Raw genomic sequence first — 19,448 nt, forward strand, 5'->3', positions numbered from 1 at the left:
CGGAAAGAGATAATGGACTACCGCAGTGAACTGGTATTACCTATGACAATGCTATACACAACCTATCCCTTTAATTAGTGTTGTAAAACAACTAAAATTGTCTTTGTAATAAGATTATACGAAAAGGGAGTCTCTTATTCGTGATTAATGTTAGTTCGTGAATCGCATATATGAAGCTGGGCATCCACGACGCCCCTTTGCCTACAATAGGTAAATGTTTCCTTTATGTTTGAATTTTCCACAAATAGTAGGCTTTAGCGCAGAATCGGTATGCAATGTCAGAAGCGGGTTACGAAACTTTTCTAACGCTAAGTACATGTTCACTTGACAGACAATATATGTGATCAGGAACCAATAGTCAGAAATTTCAAGCAGTGCGGTGTCTCGAAACAGCAATGCTTCATATTAATGTGTTTAGAAACTATTTATGCTTCTTAACAAAAAATTGCCTTCTGCATCGATGTAGATGAAGCGACCTAGAAACACTATACGCAGGCGTCTGTAAACTGTCCGCGGTGTTTATCTTTGTTTACAGTTCATGCCTCGTTGTCGAAGATGGAGCATTGCTCATTCAATGATTTGCAGGTATATGTTTGTTTGGAAGATAGGAGACGAGATACTGGCAGAAGTAAAGCTGTGAGGACGGGGCGTGAGTCGTGCTTGGGTAGCTCATTGGTAGAGCACTTGCCCGCGAAAGGCAAAGGTCCCGAGTTCGAGTCTCGGTCCGGCACACAGTTTTAATCTGCCAGGAAGTTTCATATCAGCGCACACTCCGCTGTAGAGTGATAATCTCATTCTGGAAACATCCCCCAGGCTGTGGCTAAGCCATGTCTCCGCAATATCCTTTCTTTCAGGAGTGCTAGTTCTGCAAGGTTCGCAGGAGAGCTTCTGTAAACTTTGGGAGGTAGGAGACTAGATACTGGCAGAAGTAAAGCTGTGAGGACGGGGCGTGAGTTGTGCTTGGATAGCCCAGTTGATAGAGCACTTGCCCACGAAAGGCAAAGGTCCCGAGTTCGAGTCTCGGTCCGGCACACAGTTTAATCTGCCAGGAAGTTTCAGCTACACCATTGTTATACAGGGGTTTTCCTTAACAGTGTGCAAGAGTTTTTACAGGACGTAGAGGATGCTCCACAGAACAGTTTGATGTAGGGAACCTGAGGTCGGAAGAGCTAGCTGAAGAAGATAATAGGAATAAAATCACGTTAGTTTGTACCTGTATATTTACACTAGTTAACTGCAAATACCACCATTGACACAATGAACGTACCATTTGTACTATATCTTACAAAATATGCAGAAACTGACGGCCATCAACCAAAATACAAGCATGATATCGGCGAACAAGATTCCGACGCACCCTGAAAAAAATCCCTGGTGTGTTTCGAATCAGGTCACAGGCAGCTTCAGCTTTGGAAACTAATCCCATCTCCGTATCCGCTGGTATCTCATACAAAAGTGACTTTAGGTATTCCTATAGGGAAATAATCAAGAGGATTCAGGTCACTTGACCTTGCAGGCCATGGAATTGTACCTTACAATACAGTGACCAGGAAATACTGTAACGGTACGGCTCCATCGTATTGTATTGTACGTCTCTGAATAGCAGTGAGTAATGATTGGGTCTGTCGTTGATTTACAGCACGTTCTGTCTTAGAACAATGTAAATACAATACAACAGAGCCACCTGACGGACAAGTAAACAAAGCCTACGTCGTGACTTCCTAGTAATCAGCCTCGTCTTTCCTTGCAGGAAATACAAAATCTACACTCCTGGAAATGGAAAAAAAGAACACATTGAGACCGGTGTGTCAGACCCACCGTACTTGCTCCGGACACTGCGAGAGGGCTATACAAGCAATGATCACACGCACGGCACAGCGGACACACCAGGAACTGCGGTGTTGGCCGTCGAGTGGCGCTAGCTGCGCAGCATTTGTGCACCGCCGCCGTCAGTGTCAGCCAGTTTGCCGTGGCATACGGAGCTCCATCGCAGTCTTTAACACTGGTAGCATGCCGCGACAGCGTGGACGTGAACCGTATGTGCAGTTGACGGACTTTGAGCGAGGGCGTATAGTGGGCATGCAGGAGGCCGGGTGGACGTACCGCCGAATTGCTCAACACGTGGGGCGTGAGGTCTCCACAGTACATCGATGTTGTCGCCAGTGGTCGGCGGAAGGTGCACGTGCCCGTCGACCTGGGACCGGACCGCAGCGACGCACGGATGCACGCCAAGACCGTAGGATCCTACGCAGTGCCGTCGGGGACCGCACCGCCACTTCCCAGTAAATTAGGGACACTGTTGCTCCTGGGGTATCGGCGAGGACCATTCGCAACCGTCTCCATAAAGCTGGGCTACGGTCCCGCACACCATTAGGCCGTCTTCCGCTCATGCCCCAACATCGTGCAGCTCGCCTCCAGTGGTGTCGCGACAGGCGTGAATGGAGGGACGAATGGAGACGTGTCGTCTTCAGCGGTGAGAGTCGCTTCTGCCTTGGTGCCAATGATGGTCGTATGCGTATTTGGCGCCGTGCAGGTGAGCGCCACAATCAGGACTGCATACGAACGAGGCACACAGGGCCAACACCCGGCATCATGGTGTGGGGAGCGATCTCGTACACTGGCCGTACACCTCTGGTGATCGTCGAGGGGACACTGAATAGTGCACGGTACATCCAAACCGTCATCGAACCCATCGTTCTACCATTCGTAGACCGGCAAGGGAACTTGCTGTTCCAACAGGACAATGCACGTCCGCATGTATCCCGTGCCACCCAACGTGCTCTAGAAGATGTAAGTCAACTACCCTGGCCAGCAAGATCTGTCCCCCATTGAGCATGTTTGGGACTGGATGAAGCGTCGTCTCACGCGGTCTGCACGTCCAGCACGAACGCTGGTCCAAGTGAGGCGCCAGGTGGAAATGGCACGGCAAGCCGCTCCACAGGACTACATCCAGCATCTCTACGATCGTCTCCATGGGAGAATAACAGCCTGAATTGCTGCGAAAGGTGGATATACACTGTACTAGTGCCGACATTGTGCATGCTCTGTTGCCTGTGTCTATGTGCCTGTGGTTCTGTCAGGGTGATCATGTGATGTATCTGACCCCAGGAATGTGTCAATAAAGTTTCCCCTTCCTGGGACAATGAATTCACGGTGTTCTTATTTCAATTTCCACGAGTGTATATGTAAATAAACAGCACAGAACGTGTAAACTTGTACGCATATTGCTTGTAAATATGCTTGAAAACGGTAATGCTAGACAAAGCGATAGACAAGTTTACTTCCATATCTCGTTAAGCTGGCTTCTCCGACCCAGGATCCCTGTCTGAAATTGTTCAGTGGAGCCTTCTCTATGTCCTGTTACACTTTTTCACTCTCTTACGGAAACACCCCATATACAAAGTCTGCAAGCAATGGAGCTAAATCTGTTTGAACCCAGAATTAATATCTGCCAATGTGTTATGTACGCACCGACTCGTACCACTCTCAACAGTTCGTGTCATTTAAACGTATTACTCCCTGATACAACAATTCATGACGATAAGGCTAAATCCTTTCTGACAATCATTTTCTTATCTCAAAGTGTCAATTTTGAGTACTCTAACATTTTGGCAATTTTTAGCCAATGGATTAGGAGCGCCTTTTATTTTACGTGGAAACAGTTGATTTCTCAGTTTTATTTGAGTGAGCATGTATGTGTTAACCGACTGAAACTTATTATCGTAACAGTTGCTCCTGCCCATTTCTTCCCCTTGATTGGGCTTGTTATGTGTTGTGAGAAATAATCTCCTCATGTACAGTGATGAAGCCGGCCAAGTGGCCGAGCGGTTCTAGGCGTTACAGTCTGGAACAGCTCTACCGCTTCGGTCGCAGGTTCGAATCCTGCCTTGGGCATGGATGTGTGTGATGTACTTAGGTTAGTTATGTTTAAGTAGTTCTAAGTTCTCGGGGACTGATGACCTTAGTGCTCCCATAGTCCTCAGAGCTATTTGAACCATTTGAGCCTGAGTACTAGGCAGTTCGGCGCTCCTCCATGTATGCCTGTGTTCCGTATCGTCTGGAGGCCACTTTAGAAAGGAATGAAGTACTGTGAATTTCAGGTCTATAGTAATGGTTGGGTTTATTTTTTTATATTCTTTTTACTACCAGTCTTTACAACCCCACATAGCAAGGATCGATCAGTTGTAACTACAATAATTGTACTTGAGGTAGTCCGCATCCACATACCCTGTACCGCTTCTACATATGTTGTAAATAAAACGCACTTCGGACGACCAAGAATATTACATGATTCGGGGAGCAAAGATTTCTGGAAGAGTACGTTTCCGTGCTTGATTTAAAATTCGCAAACAGTGCGACACACCTGCGTGATAAAGCACGATGCTGTACTGTCTTTGTTTCGCTGCTGCCGGTCACAACGAAGCCATTGGCGACGGAGAATGAGCTTACCTTGACAAGCCGGTGGCCTCAGTCGGAGAACCATCCTGGCATCTTTTACTGCTGTTTACGAAATGTTACTCAATCGACATCGGTGATATTCAGGATCTGATGAATCTTCCTTTGCTGCTTGGCTGTATGTTTCTCTTGACATTTTAAATAGACGTTTTTTCCTCTAATTTCATATATTTTCTTACAAACATAAACACTTAATTGGTAGCATCACATGTCGCATCCATATTGCTTCACCATAATATTAGTTTTAACGAAATTGTAACAATTTGTCTCATACTTCGCTGTTACGTTTTCAAGCGCGGTTGAGCAGAGATATGCAGAAAGGTCTCGTTATCGTTAAAATGTAAAGATAATGAGACACAAACATTTACAGACACCTGAACAATATTTACCCTCGCTGTCTCTATTATTTCAGCTGCACGCCCTCCAGCGATCACAGACTAACAGCACTCATTCCATTGGAGCCGTTAATTTAAAATTTGAAAGGAATAGTAGTTTCTCTCCCATTACTTCTAACAGCTTCCTACATCAAACAACTTTGAAATTTTCTTTAACCGTTCATGATAAAACCGTCTGATGATGACATGTTCAAAAGCTATATCTCCTTGACCACTTCTTTTATGTTATAGACGAACTCTAGATTATAATCAAAAGATATATCATTTGCACGAAAAAGGTCAGCCAGCATTTACAGGCTGTTTCATGTATTTATTAGGATCAAAATCAAAATAAATAGTAATGGACGTCAAACCGAGTACTTCGAGATAACAAACCAATAGTCGGAAATGAACGTTAGGTTCTTACAGACGTAAACAACCTACATCTAATGATAATACCTGAAAACCAGTGGGATTCCTCCCGTGCCCCGCCCCCCCTCCCCCACCCCCGCGCCACTCTGTTGAGCCGTGAATGACCACCTTGGACGCCATGCATTTATTTTGCAGTTACTGGCAAAGAAGACAGTTGTGGGAAACTTCATTTGGGGTGTCAGCCTGTTTGGCCTCGGAGGAATTCCACTTCAGATGTTGGCAAGCCTGCGTAAACAGTCATAACCTCTAAGTTGAACTATAGTGCGTTGCACTTATCACCACCATGATTCTTGCCCTTTCAACTAGTTTTTATTATATTGAGAATTCGTTATAAAACTGATAAAGTCGAGAAACCATGTAAAATTTTTTAATTTGTCAAGTGGAAGTAACATGCGAGAACTATACTCAAGACAACTAGGAGACTGGTAATGAAGTATAGAAAATAGGACGATACTTACTTAGATATTGGTTTCAAGTGCACTGTTGTCAACAGTGAAGAGCGTCCACAGTGTGTTTTGTGTTTGAAAGCACTTTCTGTTGAGTGTACGCTACCCAGCAGATTAAACCATCATTTAGAAAGTGTTTATAAGATGGATGTGGTCAGACCAAGAGAATATTTTTCTAATAAACTGAGTCAAATGAAAGAATAAAACTTGTCAATTGCTAAGCAGGCGCAAATCTTTAATGAAGTACTTTTAACGTATTGCAGTACAGCTTACGGAATAGCAAAATGTAAGAAAGCCCATACATCTGCAGGACATCTAATTCTACCCTGTGCTATTGACATGGTGTCCGTTACGCTATGCCCATTACTTTGTCTAATACTGCTATTAGTCGTCGAATTCACGATTCAGGAGAAGATCTTAATGAAGAAATGTATAGAAAAAAATAGAGGGAGGGATTTTCATTTACTGATGATGAGGCTGTTGACGGCATAGAAATGCTCATTTAATTTTCTATGTGCGATGTGTTGATGAAAAAAGTAACAAAATGATGGAAAATCTTCTTTTTTTGTAAGGAAATAACTGCAGGTACAACATGCAGATGTTTGTTCGAAATAGTGGACAACTTCATGACAGAAAATGATATTAACTATGCTCTCTATGTTGACTTGTATCAGGGCGATACAATGGTCTACAAGCACTTATCCTCTGCCAAGCTTGTGTTATAATCCACAGAGCAGCACTTGCTTTGCCACATTTGACTGTTGATCTGAGACAATTACTGCAAACTGTCATAAATGTGGTGAACTATTTTCAGATTCGTCTCCAGGAATCGAGATTTTTTTAGACAGGTGTGTCACGATATGGGGCTGAATATCTCTGGTACTTTATAGCGGCACTCAGTGGCTTTCCACAGGAAATGATTTATGACCCATTTGTTAACTTAGGCGAGTAATCTGTTCTTACGTGGGAGAAGGCAATCATATAAGTGATAAGTACTTTATATAAACTGATTTTTTTATCAAAGGTCGCATTTAGTGTATCTGAGAAGCTAAACTCACTGAAAAAGTCTCTGCAGCGAAGTGAAACTCGTTTCAGTCAGCTTCCTGTCAAAGTTTCGGCCTTCGGAAAGAAGCTTCTTCTTTGGAAGAAAGAAATGAAGAACGGAGGAGAAATGAACTACTCCCCATGTCTGCAGCATTTTATAAGCGACAAAGAAATAGGCCTTACTGCAGGTACTTTTTCCTATAACTGAAGAACAATTCTCTTAACTTCATATTAATTTTGAAAAATACTGTCCTGAAAAATGTGATTCGTTTCTGTGGGTTCAAAATCCGTCTAGTAATTACTCTCCATTTAAGTTCAACACTGCAGAAGAGGAAGAGTTGATAGAACTTTCATCGGTTTCTTCTCTAAAAGTGAAGTTTTCATCAATGATATTATCAGCATTGTTGTATTCAGTAACATGAGGAAGAAAGCACTGAAGGGATTAAGTCCTTTCGCAACGTTCTATATTTGCGATAGTGGATTTTCGGCAGTGCCTGTCATTAAAACCAAGTACGTAATTTTTTTCTAATTAGTTCAGTTTTTCAAGTTATCATACAGGAAAGCCAAGGAAGCGACATAGGTGGTCGGGAGAACCACGAACGCAAGGACGTTGAGAACCACAGCCTGGCATGTGCTTAAAGTGACGATTGGCAGTTTCAACGCATGCATCAGAAAGGTGGACCAGACATGCAATGTAACCAAATATCCCTGTCATCTTCGCACAGTGAGAGAGGGAGTTACGACTCTACTGAATAGTTGTTCATTTTCGAAGAACGACTTTCTGTAGCCTCATAGGAAAAGTCAATAGGAGCGTGATCCAGGGATTCATCTCGACAATGGATACGACCTTCCCTTCGATTTCTGTTGTTAACTTAGGTTCTTCATTTAGTTATATTTTTAAAATACGAGACCTTACAAAATTATTCTAGACCACCTACTTTTGAGAAACCCTTGAACAATTTTTTTTTTAAAAACTGTGGCTTGTAAGCGCATTCTGTTTTCAGGTGTTCATAGACATAGACATAGACCGGCGTGGGATGGTTCCACGTTGTTTTGGATCCACATCCTCTCACTGATAATCGTTTTTTGGATGAACACCAGGTAACATTAACCTTCCAAACTTGTTGACAGTGAATAAGGTCCTATTACTTAATCTGCCATAATTCCAGCCCACCAGTAGATGGAAAACCGTTGCCCGTTGTCTGAGAGGGGTGTGAACTTCTGTCACGTCATAGACGTCTATTATGACAGTTGTAAGCAGTGCCACGGTTGTAAGATGCCTCATCCGTGAACTATTTAATCTGAAGGAAACCCATAACTGCAGAACTGCGCTTAGAAGCCACAGTTTTTAAAATTTTTTGTTCAAGGATTTCTCAAAAGTAGATGGTCTAGACCAATTTTTATTTTAAAGATATAAGTTAATGAAGCACCTGCGCCAAAATCTCAGTTAACCTCTGTATTTTTATAATATATAATATTGTTTAATTTTTATAGAGACACAGGATAATTCAATACTTAGAATCTCTTAGCAACATTACGAGTACTCGGTTACGTTTAGTTTTCAAACTTTTAGTGTGCCTCTTCAACTTTCAACATTTCAGCTTCCCTGGTACCTTTTCCCCACGTCCTTAATGTACTGGTGGGAACGTTCTCCTTCCTGTGTATAATAATGTCCCATATTTTTCAGGGAAATAGTGTATGACTGTAGCAAGTGGACTTTTACACTCATGCTACAAAAGAAACTGTTTGATATTTTTCACGATTTTTACAATGTTCTTGTAGCTTTGATCTTTTTTATTCCTTAGAAAGTTTACCATAACAAGCCTGATGAGATTTCATGTTTTTTTATCACTGTCATTGTATTCTTAACTTCATGATTTTTCATCAGTCTTTGAATCTGAGGACCAACAAAAGTTACAGCTTTCAAACTTCTTGATAGAAAGATACTTAAAGCAGAGCGATCACGTGGAAGAGCTCTTACAAACTGCTTGGTTCGTTGTTTGGTCTGGGGCAGGGGAGCAAGCAGCGAGGTCATCGGTCCCATAGGATTAGGGAAGGGGGCAAAGGAAATCGGCCGTGCCCTTGTCAAAGGAACCAACCGGCACTTGCCTGAAGCGATTTAGGGAAATCACCGTAAACCTAAATCAGGATGGCTGGACCCTAGTTTGAACCGTCGTCCTCCCGAATGCGAGTTCAGTGTGTAAACCTATGCGCCAGCTCGCTCGGCACAGATTGCTTCATGAAGCTCTACTCGATATGTAGTGACTGAAACAACGTCTTTTTTGGGTGTGGTGAACAAGCGGTTTATGCAAAAGGTTTCTTATCCCAGGTACTGAATGTCTCCGACATTGTCAGGCATTTACACTGCAATGTTTTTACTTTGCTTAGCCACCCTACTCATATAAAAATGGCATTTCCGCTTTCTAAATAAAATTCCTGTAGCTAAAAGTGAAATAAATAATCCATTATGAAAAAGTACTACGTTAGAGAAGAAAACAAAGAATTGTTTTGAAATAGTATTATTTAAGAATAAATATATTTCCAGTCACCTGGTATCATGGATACTAGTGTAATCCACTGCCAGAACTAACCACTCTCTCCGTTACTGCACCTGCCATTGGTTCAGTACCGCTCTACTAAAAGTACACAGTAACGTACCACTCATCTAATGCGCCTGTGCCGTCATAATAACTTACCATTAGCAACGTCTTAACGCCAACTCGCCCTGTCACCAGCCTACGCGCCACTGAATCCATCAGCTAGAGTAGTCCGATTCGTTCACTCTTACACTCGTCTACCAACAGGGTTTTCTAGTTTTCTGCCCGAAGTTACTCAGTCGTACTGATGATTCTGGATTGTAGACGGTCAGTTTGTTAAAAACTGGGGTGACAACTAACAATAAGCACAATTTCCGAGACACTGACATGCCGAAACCGAATTTCACACTTCCACAATACATCCATTCTACTGTCTTCGTCTTCGCTTCCTAGCAAATAGATTTATCTTCGTCTGGCTGTCGTTCCCCAGACATCCCGGTAGTTAGCGATGCAGAACACTAGATCAGTCCACTTTTGCGATGGCAATGCGACAGGAAGTCAACGTGAAGAAAGTGGAATAGCAGCAATCTGGCTTGCAGTACTTCAGGACGATGATAAAACAGTTTTTAGTCTGTCTATAGGTATTAAATTTTGAACGCTCTTGTTTAATCACATAATAGTTCCAGAGCTGCTGGGGTGATCCTACAGGACGTAATATCATTATTTATCTAATCTGCATCTTCTTTTATCTTTACTGTGAGTAACAGTGACGAAACAGCGACCAAGGCTTTTTGTGTTTTGCAGCTGCTGTGTCACTTGGTTTCAACAATATCGAACTATTTAGTCGTGGACTTAAGTACGTCACTGGTGGAGTTCATTACTGTCATCAAATAGATTAATTCACTGAGGGACGTTTGGAATTGATGGAACGTTGCACAAAGCTATCTACGGAGATAAGGGTGAATGCAACTGTTGTGATGAAACTTCACTCATGGGTGACATTCTCTCCGTACTCTACAAGACTTTAGGCAGTCGCCTTAAAAACCAATCGTAATCGCTGTGTAAACAATCGGTTCGTCTTAAGAAATGTTGTCAGTCGCTTTGCAACGTGGCCTTGCTGTAAAATTTCAACAGGATTCCAACAAGTCATTTTATCAGATCACATCGAGCAGGTTAAGTATCAAAACATACTGAGAGTACGAGAAATATACTTTGAGGATGCCTCCATGAATAACCAACAGTTCAGAGGAAAACAAAAAAAAGTATTTTTCTGAAGGCATAATTCTCAAAACATACTAATTTTAGGCACAAACACTAATAAAATGTGGACTTTTTTGGAGCAAATCACATCAGAATTAAAATAACGAATGTAATGTTACTCACCTGATAATCCAAACGATTAAACAAGTGCACATAGCAACAAATCAGTTCGGATCTTGTTTTTATATTTACCACGTAAACTTTTCTTTTCATCTTCCTCTATAGGCAGAGAACTTATTTACAGAGAGTATTAACACTTAAACTTGCCATTGGTGAGTTGATATAATAATTAGCTGACGTATCACAATAGAGGTACACAAAACTATTTTAGTCAAAGCGATGTTGTTCCAGCAACATTAGAATACATCTCCGTTGTTATTGACTAATTGCTTCAGAAGTGGCACAGAGATTTCTGTTGGCCTAGTATATATGACATTACGAGCTAAAATAGTGTAGTTAGTTGAGAGTAACAAGTAAGAATGGATTAAATTATTTACCTGCGGTTGCCAACTCCATATAGACATGTGACGTTGCCAGCTGAAAATTAAACACATTATTTTATTGGAAGTTTTAGTCGAATTTTTCCCTATTAATCTGTATTCGAAATATATGCTGCTGCTTCCATGTAAATGATATTATAGCTGGTAAGACTGCAACACTGTTACATTGAAAAAAAAACAGTGGTAAAGTTCTTCATTTGTAGAAATTGATTGCAGATTTTTAGATTCAAGTATCTTCTTAGAGACAGCGAAACCAGTGAAGTGAACTAGGAACTAATGACTCAAGTATTTAGTCATAGTGTGCACTTTCGTCTGCTTCTGGGGTAAAGTATAACATAAGATAAAAACTACCATTCTGAATAGGCGCAGAGCACCAAGAGGAACTAACAACATAACAGTACAACGTCGACTTGAAAAATTCTCCAGGAGCGTCAATTATGACAGTCTGGAGCTACTCACAGTCAAATAAAACGGTATCAAACGTAATTCCGAAATGCTAGTTGTGCATCATTGAGTATGGAAAAAGCTGTGCAACAGTCTTTGGAGTACAAGAGCTGGTGGCGACAACGTTAAGTTCATGGGTCTTTCAGTACTGTTGTGTACTTATTTATCGGTATACAAAGCGCAGTCCGATGATCTGCTTTCGAATTCCTGTATCATTTACAGCCTGTTGACAAAAGTGTCCCAAATTCTTACAGTAGGTGGTATTGGTCGTAATAAAATAAAAAGGAGTGAAAGGAGCACGAGGAAAAAAATACCCTCAAGCTACTCCCTCAGTCCTCTGCCTGGTTCGATAGGCCCCTCACTACTTCTGCACTCTTGGCCATATTTTTACCGCAGGTGCTTTGAGGAGAGATATGTGTCCTGGGACTGGAAATTAGCACAGGCGGCTTACATCTATAAGAAAGGAACTTGAATTATACACGGAATGAGACATGTAACAGTCACATGTCCTATAAATGCTGCACACTTACCACACAGTACCCTCAGCGTCATGGAAAGAGTAAAACAGGTTACTTCTGTGTTTCCAGCTTTTTTCGGCCCACAACGCCGCCTCATACAAGAAAATACTCCTTTGGGACATCAGACTAGGTTTACGATTGACCATAAATTTCCTGACAAGACAGATGCAGCACATTGTCGTGGATGGAGAGTCGCTTGCAGACATACTAGGTAGGCAGTATTAGTTTAATCTTTCCACTTAATATTCATGAAGCAGAATTAGTACATCTTGTAGACGGTTGTAGAGTATATCCCATTTGATAGAAAGAGTTAATAAGTCACTCTCAGAAAATTTACTGTAAAGAATAGTGAATTTGAGAAAACATACTATGTTCAGTTTTAGACAACAAGTAGTCATACGAACAACTGATGTAGTACCGGTAGGTGAGCAGAAGTGTGTAAACAGAGCGAAAGTTAAAAATTTTTGTGTGTACACAATGTTGAAACTTTGAATGGGAGGAAATGTATTAGTTAGCTGATTCAACAATTAAGTTCCATACCTTTTGCTCTTCATATAATTACTAGTTTTGGAAATGAACGAATGAACTTCCAAACACGTTTCGTTTATTCCCATTCAGTAACGTCTTATGAAACAATTTTCTTGCGTAACTCATCACTTAGGAAGGAAGTATTGATTGCACAAGAAGGAGTTAGGCATTTTAACTGGACCTTCACAACATATATAGTATATATTCCAGTTAAAATAGTCATAAAAAATCCAGCACAATCTGAGAAGAATGGAGATGTCCATACCTACAACATTAGAAGAAAAATTATCTTTATTACTCATTATCGAAGATGTCAATGGCTCAGGAAGGAGTGCAATATGCACCAACAAAAATTGTAATCATTTACCCAACAACGTACAATTTCTGATGGGGGTAAGTAAGTTTTAAAGCTAACCTAAACTCATTTCTTCTGGACAACTCCTTTTGTTCCATATGCGAATTTTTATATAAAACTGGTAGCCTGTATGAAGACACGGTTTGAAGTGTAGGTAGAGGAGTAGGAATGCGTGATAATATGTTCCTTAATATTAAACGGAGGCCATCGTGCCATTCAGGAACTCAAAAGTAGCTAGCATGTAGCCATCCACTGAAATTAAGCATGTATACATATCCTATGAACTAATTTGTGTTATGCCATTTTGAAAAAAGCAGTCATTCAAATGATTTACTCAACATACAACTAACCAACTTAACTAACTACTGTTTGCTGACGATGTTATTGTCTCTGAGAAGAATTATAACCGATTAAAACTGTCGTAGTACCTTTGGAAAATCATGATTTGCAAAGAGCTGTATTGTCACTTTACTAAACACCCAGTTTTAGTCAGAAACGGGCAATGCTCAGGTATCTACATACAACAAAAAATAATTGCCATGCATGAGTACAAAAACAATCATAAAATACTTACCATAATTTTTACCTACTGTTTACTCAATGTGTGTCATCATTAATCAGGTGCAGGGCCAATCATAATTATTAACCAGGATCATGACAGAAACCAATATATTAAATTCAGCTACAATACTGGAGTACGTACAGCCCACAGTACGTAATGTGGCTGCACAGGTGTGAAACCCATATAGGGATTTCCGGTACCAGGATCTTGATTCTCTGCAAGGCCACTTGGAGCGCTGCATGTTTATGAGTCAACCATCTTGATGTCTTGTTGGGTGATGTCAGATATTTATATTGCTTTCGTTCAAAACAGAAGCTAGTTCTAGCACACTGTGTTTCTGATTACGGCTTATCGTGAGTCTTTCACTGTTTGAATTGCACTGTAAATGCATAGCTCGTATTTTGCTCTTACCTGTAATAATGGGCAGAGCGAATGATGCTGTATTTCTTTCTGTTTCATAAAAAAACTGAAAATGGTGTCATTGGATGTTGTTCTGTGGACTTACTACTACTTACTACTTACGAATGCGTGTGTGGACGGCATTCTTGGTATATTTCTTGTGTCCTACTTTATGTTGTTCACATCCATATTCGTATTTTCTCACATATTCGTTTCCAGATACACACTTTACCACCAGACTACCTGCCCCACCCATCGAAAAAAGTATAAATGAAAAATATCATCTGATGGGGGTATTTCGCAAAGAAAGGACACGGATTTTCGCGCTAAGTTTTCTGTATTCGAAGTTCACTGTCAGGCCACTAGGAGCACTGCTGGCGGTCTCTGTTACCGCATCATTACATGGGCCTTGCACTGCTCATAATTTTGTGTTCTGTGTTGTAGTGGCGCGTGATATTTAGTCACTGAAACATCTTCAAAATGGTAAAATAAAAGTAACCAAAGATACCAGCATGGGTACTTGACAGGACGAGAGAGTACTGTTGGGAATTATATCTCAAGTGCCAAATAAGCATGTTGTAACATTCCTATCATTGATGCAATCACAAAATCAACAGTGCTCTGAGCCAATGAAGATCTTATTATAACTGTTGTAACAAATTTCGTAAAATTATGATCAACGATGAACATCTCCGTATATTCGAGTGAGTGGGTAACGTAGGTTGTAATCCGTTCAGATTTTTGTTTTTTCAGGCTCTCTAATTAACGTAAAAGTATTCATATTACCGGTTTCGGCAAGTCATCCAAACTACATAGGTGGCATGAAAATTCACGACAAAATTTTAGACAAAATATTTTATGAATATTCATGTCATGTCAGAAAGACTGGAAAGTTGCTCAAGTCACACCAACACCCAAAAAGGGAAATAAGAGTAATCAGCTGAATTACAGGCCCATATCACTAACGTCAATTTGCAGTAAGGTTTTGGAAATATATTGTATTCGAACATTATGAAGTGCCTCGAAGAAAACGATTTACTGACACATAGTCAGCACAGATTCAGGAAATATCGTTCTTGCAGAACACAAGTAGCTCTTCATACTCATTAAGTAATGCTATCGACAGGGGATGTCAAATTGACTCCATATTTTTAGATTTTCAGAAGGCTTTCGACACCGTTCTTCACAAGCGTCTTCTAACCAAACTGTGTGCCTATGGAATATCGCTTGAGTTGTGCGACTGGATTCGTGGTTTCCTGTCAGAAAGATCACAGTTCGAAGTAACAGACGGAAAGTCATCGAGTTAAACAGAAGTAATATCCGCCGGTTCCTCAAGGTAGTGTTATAGGCCCTCTATTGTTCGACATAGGAGACAATCTGAGTAACCTTAGATTATTTGAAGATGATGCTGTCATTTACTGTCTTGTAAAGTAGTCAGATGACCAAAAAGAATTGAATTGAAAAATGATTTAGATAAGATATTTTGTTGGAGCGAAAAGTGGCAATTGACTCTGAATAAAGAATAGTGTGAAGTTATTCACATGAGTACTAAAAGAAATCCGCTAAATTTCGATTAAGCGATGAGTCACACAAATCTGAAAGCTGTGAATCCAACTAAATATTTATGGATTACAATTACAAATAAATTGGAACGATCACATAGATAGTGTTGTGGGTAGTGCAAACCAAAAACTGCGATTCGTTGGCAGAAGATGCAACAGATCTAATAATGTGACTGCTTACAGTACATTTGTCCGCCCTACTCTGGAGTACTGCTGTGCGGTGTGGGATCCGTATCAGGGGGGACTGGCGCATCATATTGAAAAAGTTCAAAGAAGGGCGGCTTGTTTTGTATCATAGCGAAATAGTGGAGATAGAGCCACCGACATGATACGTGAATTGGAGTGGCAATCATTAAAAGAAAGGCGTTTTTTGTTGCGACAGGATCTTCTCATTAAATTTCAATCACCAGTTTTCTCCTCCGACAAGGGAAACATTCTGTTGGTACCAACCTACATAGGGAGAAACGATCAGCACGATAAAATAAGAGAAATAAGGGCTCGCACAGAAAAATTTAAGTGCTCGTTTTTCCCGCGCGCCGTTCGAGAATGGAACGTTAGAGAGACAGCTTGAAGGTGGTTCATTGATCCCTCTGCCAGGCACGTAATTGTGAATAGGGGTAATCACGTGGATGTAGATGTATTCAAACTGGAAAGGATATTAGACACACGATAGTTTTATTTTTGATTTATATATAAATAGACTTTATAAAATTATGACCTATAAACACCCAAGAGTTTTGTAGGATGTTGCAGATTACGCACATACCATACACAGTTCCTTTTTTGTATTAGATTTATATTGTGTTTAGAAGTTCTTATACATGAAAGAACAAAGACCTCAAAGCACTGGAACATCGGAGCCGTCATTCTGTCTTTATCACAAAAAACAATTACAATACCAGGAGAAAAAGGCACACGCTGTTTCTTGTTTATTCCAATAGCCTCCAACAATCTCAACCAGACGGTGGGAGCCATTCTGGAACGAACTCGGCTTTCAGCAGACTTCACATGCATACCTTTTCCGTTACATTTAGTGTTATTGTCTGAAAAAGAAAGCGAAAAAGAACAATTTATGAATTAGCAAGAGCTTTTCGCGCGGATGTTTTTGTACGTTAATACTTTTACAGAGCCAACAGGCGTGAGACACAGAAAGCACAAGGAGCTACTTCTTTTTGTTGCTGCACTGTTTTGGTTGGACTGTTTTAAACTTTTACATTGTCGACAGTGTCCCGTGCTACTGAAGCGCTTCTAGACAGAGTTTAATTTTTTACGTTTCCTCCTTTCAGGGATCTGGCGGGCAACAACCTCACGAGGCTAAGCCGGCAGTTCTTGTCGCAGCTGCCACACCTAGAGGAGCTGTAAGTACTTTATTCACGTTAATCCTGTCGACATGAGCGACTGTGATGCTCTTAATAAGTATCCTGTTCCATAGGTTGCACTTGTGATAAATTCCCGTACATAAGAGACACAATTCACATTGTAAAGGATAGCGAAACATGTTAGTATCAAAAATGCAAACGTCGTATCCATCTGAAGTATGATACTTATTTACATTTCAGATACGTTCTTCCTTATTGTTTTAAAGGCATCTGCAGTGGCTTTATCTACGAAATAATACTTTTTATATTTGATAGTTACAAATCCCAAAACAATTCACAATAAAATTTTTACATCAATAAAATACTTCTTGCAGTCACTGGCCTGCCCTGCTAAAATCAGCATTTTTCTCTCAGTTGATCATTAGTTGAAAACTGAAGTTCCATTTCACTTACGAAAATTCAGCAAATATTCGCATCGATACTTTATGGTTTTCCTGTCTCCAAAATGTGAAACACTCGGTGTTCACCACTGATGTGGAAAGAAATTCGGATTTGTAATACGAGAACTGTGACGGCATGTGTCGTAATACTTAAGTATCTATTATCTTGTATATATAAGTCATAAAACCCACCTCCCCGCCTCGCGGTCTCGGGCCCCTTGCCACGGTTCGCGCGGCTCCGCTCGTCGGATGTTCGAGTCCTCCCTCGGGCATGTGTGTGTATATGTTGTCCTTAGCGTAAGTTAGTTTAAGTTGAATTAACTATTGTGTAAGCCTAGGGACCGATGACCTCAGCAGTTTGGTCCCATTGGAACTTACCACAAATTTCGAAAAAATTTCTCACCTCCCCCACTCACGAGAAAGTTAAAGACCAGCATATATGCATGCAAATGCGTGTAACTGTTTTTAATGTGGGCAATGTGAGAGTGAGATTTTGGGTACTGGTGAAGTGAGTGGCAGAATATTGAATGTATATGCAATAATTGTCAGGGAATGAGTAAAGGATAGGAGGTCTATAAGTAAAAATAATTGGAGTTTTGGTTTAGAGGTGATTTGGATTTTATGAGGGAAGAGTGGGGGGGATGTCGTTCTTCTGTTTTCTCTATTAAAGTGAATAATCTGTTGTTTACATCATAAGCGTTCTAGCATCCTAAATCTGTGTTATCTCATGTAAAAAACAAAACAACATTATTTCAGAAAGAAGTACATTGAAGATACTTCACTGTGAAAGCTGAAACGCGTCTGCAGCATAAATAAATACTATATTGCAGCAAGAAGAAGGACTTTCGATTTTTAAAACGTATATTTATTCATTTGTCACTCAAAATTGTCAAGTCATAGTTCAAACGGCTTTGAGCACTATGGGACTTAACATCTGAGGTCATTAGTCACGTAGAACTACTTAAACCTAACTAACCTAAGGACATCACACATATCCATGCTCGAGGGAGGATTCGAACCTGCGACCGTAGCGGTCGCGCGGTTCCAGACTGAAGCGCCTAGAACCGCTAGGCCACACCTGCCAGCGATCAAGTCATCAAACTTGTTAGAAAAACATGCGTTCAACTGATGACTAATATTCAGCAATAGACGCAACAGCAGTTGTGAACGTGCAGGCATTTAGCACCACATGTGTTAATACTTGTTGTTGTTGTTGTGGTCTTCAGTCCTGAGACTGGTTTGATGCAGCTCTCCATACTACTCTATCCTGTGCAAGCTGCTTCATCTCCCAGTACCTACTGCAACCTACATCCTTCTGAATCTGCTTAGTGTACTCATCTCTCGGTCTCCCGCTACGATTTTTACCCTCCACGCTGCCCTCCAATGCTAAATTTGTGATCCCTTGATGCCTCAAAACATGTCCTACCAACCGATCCCTTCTTGTAGTCAAGTGGTGCCACAAACTTCTCTTCTCCCCAATCCTATTCAATACCTCCTCATTAGTTACGTGATCTACCCATCTAATCTTCAGCATTCTTCTGTAGCACCACATTTCGAAAGCTTCTATTCTCTTCTTGTCCAAACTAGTTATCGTCCATGTTTCACTTCCATACATGGCTACACTCCAAACAAATACTTTCAGAAACGACTTCCTGATACATAAATCTATATTCGATGTTAACAAATTTCTCTTCTTCAGAAACGCTTTCCTTGCCATTGCCAGTCTACATTTTATATCCTCTCTACTTCGACCATCATCAGTTATTTTACTTCCTAAATAGCAAAACTCCTTTACTACTTTAAGTGTCTCATTTCCTAATCTAATTCCCTCAGCATCACCCGATTTAATTTGACTACATTCCATTATCCTCGTTTTGCTTTTGTTAATGTTCATCTTATATCCTCCTTTCAAGACACTGTCCATTCCGTTCAACTGCTCTTCCAAGTCCTTTGCCGTCTCTGACAGAATTACAATGTCATCGGCGAACCTCAAAGTTTTTACTTCGTCTCCATGAATTTTAATACCTACTCCAAATTTTTCTTTTGTTGTGTTAATACTTTGCATCTAAAAATTCGTCTATGGAACAGGGAGATGTGTTATAATAAATCATTTGACCCCTAAGTATTATTGTGTAGCGAGTTGCAAAAAGTAGTTGCCTGTGAACAGGAAAGTCTGTTGCAAATCATCCTTAAGTATTATTAAGTGCGTAGCGAGATGCAAGAGCTAGTTATCCGGTATGGCTTTCAACATCAAAGTCTTAAATCTGAATAAT

The 19,448-nt window shown here is 40.7% G+C and overlaps 1 protein-coding gene across 2 annotated transcripts in view; it reads left to right on the forward strand.

The window, feature by feature from the left end:
* The window catches only part of LOC126281541 (leucine-rich repeat-containing G-protein coupled receptor 5-like), a 685,956-nt gene that overhangs the window by 262,112 nt on the left and 404,396 nt on the right, over positions 1–19,448 (forward strand). For both annotated transcript variants that reach the window (XM_049980596.1, XM_049980597.1), the window contains exon 2: positions 16,703–16,774. In XM_049980596.1, the coding sequence (XP_049836553.1) occupies positions 16,703–16,774 (72 nt within the window). The remainder of the gene's footprint in view (positions 1–16,702; positions 16,775–19,448) is intronic.

Source organism: Schistocerca gregaria, chromosome 7 (assembly GCF_023897955.1).
Source record: "Schistocerca gregaria isolate iqSchGreg1 chromosome 7, iqSchGreg1.2, whole genome shotgun sequence".
NCBI classification, from domain to species: domain Eukaryota; kingdom Metazoa; phylum Arthropoda; class Insecta; order Orthoptera; family Acrididae; genus Schistocerca; species Schistocerca gregaria.